Raw genomic sequence first — 10,129 nt, forward strand, 5'->3', positions numbered from 1 at the left:
AAGAAATGGAATGGTCTTACTTGAACTTTGAACAAGAAGCTTCTGTCCACATGACAACAGAAAGAAGCCTCATGGTTGATTCCTGAACAGTTCTAAACTTGTCCATGGGCCTTGCTGCTTTCTTTTTTAAAAGTGACTCTTAAGAATGCTGTACTTGGCTTGTTCTGATTACACCTGATGAAAAGTGTCTTGCATTGAAAAGCTTGTCTATCTGAATTATACAGTTGACCCAATAAAAGGTATCACCTTAAATCTTTGCCTCTCACATTTTAAGAAAAAGACATTTGTAAAGAACTTTATTTCCATGTATTTTTTAATAGTGAGAATTTCTTTGATTTGCTTAGAAGGCACCCAAGAATATTTCTTTTTCTGAACTGAAAAAAATGCAAAACTATATAGAATAAATATTTAATCTAGCTCAACCTTTTGTGAAATAAAGATTCAGTGCTCCTGTTCTCATCCATTTTTGCCATTTACTATGAACATGTTTGGTTTTTTGTTTTTACTGCTGATTTGTGTCAGGTATAGAACATTCATAATACAAACACCAAAACATATTTTTCTTTGTGTGTATGGTGTTTTGTTTGGTTTTTGTTTTTCGCTTTTTGCACCTGAAAGTTACTGAAGTTACCGGCCACAGTGAATGTATTTCTGTCAGGAATCTTGAAAGCCACAGAAACCATTCATAATGAAAGAAGTCAAATTTATATGCACTGATATATTTACAACTTAATCCCAGTAGCCTTTCAAATTGCTCAGGACTAGGAGTCAAAACACCAGTGATGCACACATTTTATAGCAGCTGCCTGAGAGAAGATTGTCCAACCTTGAGTAAAACTATCAGATAGGGAAAGCAGAAGACGACTTTGTTTATATCTCTTAAATTCTTGGGTAAATATATATTTTTATATATATATATATATATATATATATACTTTTTTATCCACCTACTGATACAGAGTGCATGTGATAAAGTCCCACATAAGATACTTAAATATTTGCAGGCACTGGTCACACACACAAATATATCTTTTTGTCTCTCTTTCACTCTTGAACTGACATTTAGGATGACAAAACTTTAATTCCTTTTGTAATATCTATTACAAGGGTATGATAAGTGCATTTGTAGATTATGTTCACATATGTAGTGCATGTACTAATACCTAACCAATACATTTTATCCTTTATAATTACAAATTCAAGTGTTTTTAGAAAATAAAGTAATCCAATTAAATTGGGAGCAAAGAAAGGAGTACAAGTAACATAAATATTTCATCCTAGGTTAGGTACAGAATGAGAAGTGCCATACACACCTTTAAAAAAAAAAACCTAGAGGAATATGGCAATTTTCCTCCCACAGTTCAATCACAAAGAGTTCATGTTTAATTTGGGGCAAGATATATTGCCTGCAAAATATCCCCATGGCTTCCCACAGTGATCCCTGAGGTTTGTTTTTGCTAGGATTACTGCTGTGCTTAGATTTTGACTGATAACACATTATTATAAGGCACTTTTATTTACAACGTTCCAACTTGAGATACAATTACAGAGTATCTGCTCTAGCCCAAAGTTTTATCACTCTATGTTTGCTGTTCCAAGACTTCCAGATAGTCAGGTTCAGTATGCAAGTTTGCTTTGAGTTCAAAATATTCATTTTTCGTCTGTTCTAGAAAAACCTTTCTCGGTCTGGAGTACATGAGTGTCTCCATTAGCTTCAGCTCCTCATGTGTTCCAGGATAATGTACTTCCATGTCAGGTTGCAGCTGGACAATATTTTTCCTTAGGTACTCAGTGATCCCTAGTTGCTGGAGTTCTCTCTCCTTCTCAAGAATATTTCTGTACAAGGAGCTGGCATCCTGAAAGGACAGAAATTCAGCTGATTGGTCAATAGCTTTGTATTTGACATTTGAACCTGTAAGAGGTGAACTGTTCTCTCTCTCCAGGAGACTTCGACGGAGATGTCTGGAGTCATTTCCTTCTTTTTCGTTTCCCTCCTCTTGTTGCTCTGTATGTTTTGGGCTGAAGGATGGGCTTCTATAAACCTGAACCATGGGGCTGACTATACGTTGCTCATAAAGAGTTGTAGCTGGATGCTCAGTTGTGTGGTGTGTGGTTTTATGGCCATACATGCTGTATTGGAGGTGTACTGGGCTAGGGTCTCTCATCTGCTCATCTGCCTGTTTCTTCTTGAATCTCCTCCGTCGATGCAGAACAAGGACAACTATTCCTGCTGCACAAAATACAATAGTTATAAACAAAATTAGGAGTCCTAGGATTAAAACAGAAAGTGGGACAGCATCTGTAAGTGATCGTAGAATAGTATCTGCTGTATTGCTTGTTGTAGAAGATGTTGTCACAACTATAAAGCTAGCATGGGTTGGCAAAGTTGGGCTATTTATTAGGCCTGGACACAAGACTTCACTGTTCAGAGCTTTCAATTCTTTTTTAGCAAGGTGCCCTGGAGATTTACAAAAGATTTCACCTATGATTGTATTCTTACTGAGCTTTTGTATCCATTGCTGCAGCCCAACTGAATCACAAGTACAGTCCCAAGGGTTATCTTCAAGTTCAATTTGTACCAACATATCCAGGTCATCCAAAACATTGCTCACAGGCAAATGTGAAAACTGGTTTGTTTTCAGGTTTAGCCGGGCTAATGGCACCCCTGAAAAAATATGGGGTGGTAAAGTTTGAAGAAGGTTGTTGTTTAAATACAGGACTTTCAGTTTTGGCATTGTGTTAAATGTCCCTGGTAAGACTTCCTTGATAGCATTATATTCAAGATACAAATATTCAAGGTGTTGTAACCCAAGGAAAAGATTCTGATTTAATTTTGTAAGGTGATTACCATTTAGATAGAGTTTCTGCAATCTAGTTAGATTCATAAATGATCCTTCTTCTAGGATTTCAATGCGATTGTTTCCCAAGTGAAGCATTTCCAGGCTAGCATAGTCCACAAGATCTGATTTCAATAATGTTTGAATAATGTTTCCAGCCAGAATAAGCTTTTTAGGATGTGGAGGAGGGGGTCCTAAATCAGATAAGCTTTCAATATTTCGCTCCTGGCAGTGCATTAGAACCCCTGAGAGGATATGGCTGGTACAGTGACAAGGTACAGGGCAATATATTCCCGGAGGCTGAGTGGCTGGCTTTGTGGCATGTAGCACTAAACGTGGTTCCTGGGTAGGAACTTTCAGGATAGGGATCACTCTGGTTGATAAGTGACTATCACTTATAGAGGTGGTTACTACCAAAGGCAGTGATCCTGAAGGATCTTCAAGTTCATTTACGGGGTGGGTAGGGCAGAGTGATTCTTTTTTCAATCTGCTTAGAATGCTACCTTTGATAATAGGAGGGCTGTTGCATACAACATCGCCTATTATTGACTGGGGAGGCATGTTTTCTAGCCATATCTTCAGCTGCAGTAATTCACAATTACAGACCCACTTATTGTCTTCCAACTGAAGATCCAGGATTCTACCAATATGTTCCAAAAAGCCAACATAGGGAAGTGTTTGCAGCTGATTTCCACGAAGATCTAAGTGGGTCAATGGCACAAAGCGAAAGATATTAGGAGGAAGAAACTCAATGGCATTATCATTTAAAATAAGCACTTTAAGTCTGTTGAGCTTGCTGAAGGCACTTGCTTCGATCACTGTGATGAAATTGTTGTCTGCCTGAAGGAACTCCAGGTTTTCAAGTCCATTAAAAGTATCCTCTTTAAGTATTTCTAAAGAATTGTGGTTAATATGGAGTTGCTTAAGAAAGCTGAGACCATTAAAAGCTCCAGGCTCAATATCTGCAATATTATTAAAGCCAAGATGTAGAGAGATAGCATTGATGAGGCCAGCAAAATCATTCATATGCAGCATGGTCAAGCCATTGTTTAGCAGATTAAGATGGAAAGGCCGTGATGGTGGGACATTTATTTGTGTTATCAACTTGATATCTCTTTCTTCGCAGTTTATAATCATAGTATCATCCTTTTCTTCACACAAACACAAAGTTTCACAAGATCCTCTAAATGAAGACAAAGAAGGCTGGGACTGTGGTAAATCAGAGGCAACCAAAACAGAACATAGCATAAAAATCCATAGCTTCATGGTTGCCCAGCAGATTCTGTAAAATAAAATAAAAAATAGAGCTTATCATTTCATTTTTTGAAAACCCCCCGGAGATTTTTGAAAATTTCTAGAACTTGTCACTGATCTATCAAACCTTACAAAATGACACCATGTGCCAGTAAACATTTGAATGAGTGATTTGAGTGATTTCCTAAGGATCTGACTGCATGTTTAGTTGTAATCACTGAATGCAACAGGGTGGGCATAAAATAGAATTATGTTAATATGTTTATGCTGCTGCAAAATAAGCATTCAAAATTTATAAAATTGCTGTTCTGATTTATCTAGAAATACAAGTATGTATGGAACTTTGCCCGAAGACACTACGTGATGTGTTGCTGCCCCCAGTTGAATAGATTAAGGTTAATATAAAATATATCATCATTCATAGGTATGTATGCCAAAACATTTAGAATCCAGCAGCTAAGAGACATTGACAATTCATGTGACTGAACAGAAGTTTATAAGATTAATTTAACTAATCTGTTGCTTACCAAATGGCCATTCAGCCACCATAGGGAGAGTATCGTCTTTGTTTCCGTTTAAATGGAACTTACTCTGCTTTCTATTTAAATAGTTTAAAGAGTGGTATTTTCATTTGCATAGATATGAATTTATATTTGGGATGTTTTCATATTATGCATATTTGTATAATATATGGGCTTAATACATGTAAATTATATAAACTATAGATTATGTCCGTTCACCCCCCCACATTCATACATTTTGTAGAATTATAAATAAATGTATGCATATATGCAACTTTGTGTGTGCAGTTAATAACTTGGGTACACAAAGAAGACAAAAATGAGTGTGAAAGGCTAATAGAAAGAAATGAGTAGGCAAGAAACAAGATTTTTTTTTACATTTCTTCTTAATAGTATTAGTATCATCACCACACAGAATGACACTTGGCATTAGCAGTTAACAATGTTGAATGGCATAATCTGCATGGTGTATAAATTAATGATCATTTTTCAAGCCATTTGCTCTAAAATTTTCAGACTTCAGGAGGTTGAGAAATGTCTCATCACTCTCCAACTGTTAAATCAGGAGCACAAACTGGTGAACATTACATGGTGTCCATCTGACACAGTTTTTACTGGTATGAACTTAGATTATGTTACATTGTTCATATGAGGATTCTCTGTGTGTCTTTTTATCAAAGTTGTTGAATTACCAAAGAGCAAAGGTATTTCTTATTGCATAGGATGAAGTTACATATCTGTTTACAGTCTATTATTAGAATAAACACTTCCACATTTCCTCAAAGAAAAAGTTCGTGCTATGAAAAAGATAATTAGAAACACATTTCATGCAAGAACTTGCCTTCAGTGCACTGCTTATTCTAGAAATGAACACAGCAGATTGCTTGAAGAAACCTATCTAATAAAGGTCAGTCCATCTTTCTAAGCAAGCTATTGAAACTTGCTTTGGTGTGCAGAATGTAATTGCACAATTAACCAGATGAACCACTGCTTTCTGAGCAAGTTAGAATGCTTTACAAGGGATACATGTAATTATATGTAGGGACACACTTAGAATTTGGCCATATTCTTTAGCATAATATCAATTACAGTTAATATAATGATAATTTAGCTGTGTACCTTGTTCTTGAAATACAGTTAGTTATGCTTCCCATGCAACTTCTTCATAAGAAGGTTTCTATGGTAAGTGGTGCTAGAGGAACGTCTTTATATAAACAAAAACCAATTTATCTGTATTGATTAGTGGTACCTTCAATTATGATGGAGCAAGGCATTTCATATTATAAAGAAAGGTGATAGAATCTATCCCTAAACTATCTTTAAAAAAAAATCAAGTCTTCATATAATAGTCCTTGAACACAATGCACACAATTAGCTCACTATATTTATGTTGTATGGTGTCCTGAGTTTCTGTTTTCCCATAAATATTAGGCAAGGCACAACATACAGAGGTCTTATTTCAAAGTATTCAGAATAATGTCAGTATGATATTATAAAGATTTAGAACTTCTTTCTACTCATTAGTATCCTATTCAGTGACCTAAAATGGGAAATCAAGTTTTCCATAATAACTGTGAGCTCCAAACCAACTCTGTTGTTAATTTGGCTTTAATTTTTATAACCTGTCTCTTTATAAGGACACCAGCATAACTCTGTTGTGTATTCAAACTGCACTTATTATGAAGGCCTAGGGCAAAATGAAGTGGAAAAAAAAAACCCAAACAGGCTGCATTAATCTAAAATGCATGTGGCTTTTTAATTCACATTGCTAAAATCATTTATAAAAATGAGAGCCACTCATTTTTTCTCATAGATGAAAGTAAAAAAAGACATTTGTAACCAATTGAAACACATTTTCATTTTAATCATCATCATACTTTTGTGGGGAATACTGTTAGAAGTCGCTTTCTCTCTCTCTCTTCCCCCCCGTGCTCTCTCTCTCACATGCAGCACACATGCACTCATATATACAGATGCACCCATGTGCATGTGCATACACACACATAAGCACACTAGAGATATGCACTTGTATGTAGTAAGATGCTTGAAACTTCTAGGCATGCCAAAGTAATGGAAGAGGGTTTTTTTTTTTAGATTTTTAGTCTTTGCACTCAGGAGCCTGTCAATCTTGCCCTCAAAGGATTACAATAGTACTGTAAAATGAAAATTATTTTTGTCTACCAGATGATTAACATTAAGTGCAAAGAATTTACAGTACAAGTCTAACATGCATTTTATTTAAAAATGCTTGACTAATGACTTTATTTTTTGTTTCATATCCAGAAGTGAATTAGGAAAGAGTTTTTTGTGCTTTGTTCCCATACAGAAGTAATTAATAACTGTTAACTATAAATGTGCTCTTTGCATTTGCACTAAAGAGCCCAAAATGCCACTGTCTTTCCAATATTTAGAGTACTTGCAAAAGTAGTACATTATGTGCCATCTTAAAGCAAATTGCTATACGCTTAAAAAAAATCTTTCCAAACATTACCATATTTTTAATTTTGCTTATCTTTTGATAACAACATGTAAAAAATGGGTGCTGAAGAGCTGCAAGGACTCAGATAAAGAAAACAGATTTTCCAATATTTAAAAGTCTTCAAGCCCGCCTGTTAAATTCTGGGGAGAATTACTTCAGGGTGATGTATTTTAAGAGTTGTTATACTTCGGGGAAAAAAATCTTTAATACATGCTACCATGCAGGTTACTCTCCAAAACTACTCTCTACTGATAGCTGATTGATTGAAAGGATAGAAAAGCATCACCATTGTAAAAGGCACCTGATAGAATACTTGAAATGGTGGTGGGTGAATCTGTGTGCATTGCTATCATTTAACTGAAAAGTTAACTAAAGTAATACAGAAAAATAAAATCAATCACTGCTATGGGATAGAGAGTAAATGAGAAAATTCATTGGAGTTAATTAGCCAAGTGGAAGCATTCTTACCTGTACAGCAGCAACATCCTGTGACACGATCAATGGTGCACACAGTTAGAGCAGATGTTCGATTGTAATTCAGTCCTCCTTTATTAAAATGTACACTTTCTTTGGAGTTTTCACTTCCCTGCACACTCTGATACAACTACAGTTCCATAAAGTTAAAATCCTGAATCAGAAAACAAAGTGCAGGTCATTTAACTGAAAAAAAATCTCACAGGCAGAGTCACATTAGACTATCCTGTAAGCAGTTGTCTTCTTTCCTCAATTAAAATTCACAGCATACTTCACAGCTATGCTGACTTTTCTGCATATAGTTAACCATTTGCAAGCATTTGGATTCTGTAAATAAACAAGATGTTCAGCAGAGCTCAAAATGATCACTCTTGGCTTGTTAGATTTTTAAATCCAAGCTGATTCTATCTTCTCTTTCCTCTTTCTAGTCTTTCTTGTTAGCTCAGTTTGTTATTAGTCAGACTGCCAGGGGCTGGGAGGTAGGCGTAAATAAGAGACTTCTTGGCTTTTGACTCAGCCTTTAAGCCCTTCCCCATCAGAGAGCTTTAATCTGCCAGTGTCATTTCACACAAGATACAGCTCCACCTTGAGACAGCTCAGCTCCTCCTCCTTCTGCAATTTGTCTCCCCTCCTCTTTCTCCTTTTTTTTTTGGTTAAACTGAACCTCCTGAAAGTAAAATTAATCTAAATCTACCGTAAATTACTTAAATCTATTAATGGCTGATTTTAGATGAACATAAATATCTACTACAGCTCCTGCAGCTTTTGCTGTCAGGCAGATCTTGTTTTAGTTTACATCTGCAAATATGTGCTTTAAATGTTGGAAGCGTTCCATGCTGAATGCTCCCAACAACAGATATCACAAGGACAGTCTTATTTTCTGGGAAATTTTAGTGTCTTAATGAAATGAAGTATTTCTAAAAATATAAAACTACCCACTGGATTTTTTGTCCCAATTCATCTATTACAGTAGATTAACTAGTAGAGAAGTGTGTGTACAGTGGCTTTATAGGTTTCACTTTTTGGAGCAAAGGCACTGTATAGCACATCGCTTCTTATGGTCACAGAATGATTGCAGTGCTCTTTAAGCATCCCGTCTTTTTTTAGTAGGGAAGTATTGATTTTAAAAGACTGCTTTCCAGACATTATAATATGTTGGCATTATTGCACAGAGTGCTATTTTGTTTAGTATAAAACAGTTCATGATATATAAAAAAAACTATTTTAAGATTTACAGTGGGGCTGTAAACACACAATGATTAGCTATTATGTATAGATTGAAGAATATAGGAGTAGAACTATATAAAGATAGAATTTAGTAGATCTATTACTAGCCAAATTCTGGTATCACATGCATGCTCAATTCAATGAGTGGCCTCATTGAAATGCAATAGACTGTCATAAAGTATTGTTCCATCTGATCAGATTTCCCATTATCTGGTCCAATTTTTGCAGATGAACGTTGGCTTTAGGTTTAGTGTACTTAGGTCTTCATTATTTCACCCCCCACGATTCAATTGTGATTGAAAAATAAAGAAAAAATCAGAAGAATTAGAGCTATCTAAATAAATTATCCAAGTATTTTATTTGTTTTGTTTGTTCATTTATATATTTGTATGGTTATTTTTCCTCCTGACAGAATACTAACAAGTTGATCTCCATTTATGTAATGTATTTGACATTACTGTTTTTGGGGAACATTTTTACTCTCTAGCTTCATTGCAAAAATCTTTGAGTATTGTTGTACATACATTCCTGGTTTGGTTGTGATTGGTTAAATAAGACCATATGATACTCTCTCTGGTATGCATTTAAAAAATGCCCCTAATTATAAAATAAATATGCTCCCAATACATTCCTACCTTATTTTGTATGATTCCTGTGAATCTTTGTTTTCATTTGTTCCTTGTTTTACTGTCCTTTCATCAAAAAAGGGTGAAAGTTTTAAATACTTCACCAAGTCCTGCAGCTTAATCTACCACTTACACTGAGTCTGATGTCTAATGTGTTGCATACAGTGTAATTTAAATATTTGCCTTTGTCTTTCACATCTAATAGTAATCTTAAAATGCAATTAACTGGGGACTGGTCCTGCAATCAGATCCATGTTAATAAATCCTTTTGTCCATTGACTTTAGTGAGACTTCATGTAAACTTGAGCAAACTATTATGAATGTCAGTTTAGGACCTTGTTTTTCTCACCTGATACTATATACATAATCCTGATTTAATATAATTCAGTGTAATAAATATATGACAAACTGTTATACATTAGAGAAAAATGACCTGTACCAGAAAATATATATACTGTAAACCTTTTTGATTTCTGAGGTACCCTCCCTAAAAAGAGTTGCCCTTTAAACATATACCTTTTCAATTGCTCTGACAGTTTTTAAAGTTTGTGAAGCTGCATTAATAAAATGCACAACTGTCAGACTCACTTATTTCCCAAAAAGCCTAAAGGTTTTATGTTACCTCCTCACAAAGTACAGTATCTTCTGTGTACCAGAAAAGAGCACACCATACTCTGACTGTATATATATATATATATATATATATATATA

At 35.1% G+C, this 10,129-nt stretch overlaps 1 protein-coding gene across 1 annotated transcript; it reads right to left on the reverse strand.

The window, feature by feature from the left end:
* Window positions 1–295: 295 nt before the first annotated feature.
* On the reverse strand, window positions 296–8,084 carry SLITRK6 (SLIT and NTRK like family member 6). Its single transcript, XM_019525566.1, has 2 exons — window positions 7,560–8,084; window positions 296–4,119 (listed from the first exon to the last, which is right to left on the reverse strand). Exons 1-2 carry the CDS (start codon window positions 7,574–7,576, stop codon window positions 1,581–1,583), a joined length of 2,556 nt encoding a protein of 851 aa, XP_019381111.1. The 5' UTR covers window positions 7,577–8,084; the 3' UTR covers window positions 296–1,580.
* Window positions 8,085–10,129: the final 2,045 nt, after the last annotated feature.

Source organism: Gavialis gangeticus, unplaced genomic scaffold (assembly GCF_001723915.1).
Source record: "Gavialis gangeticus isolate Ggan-Ray unplaced genomic scaffold, GavGan_comp1, whole genome shotgun sequence".
Lineage (NCBI taxonomy): Eukaryota > Metazoa > Chordata > Crocodylia > Gavialidae > Gavialis > Gavialis gangeticus.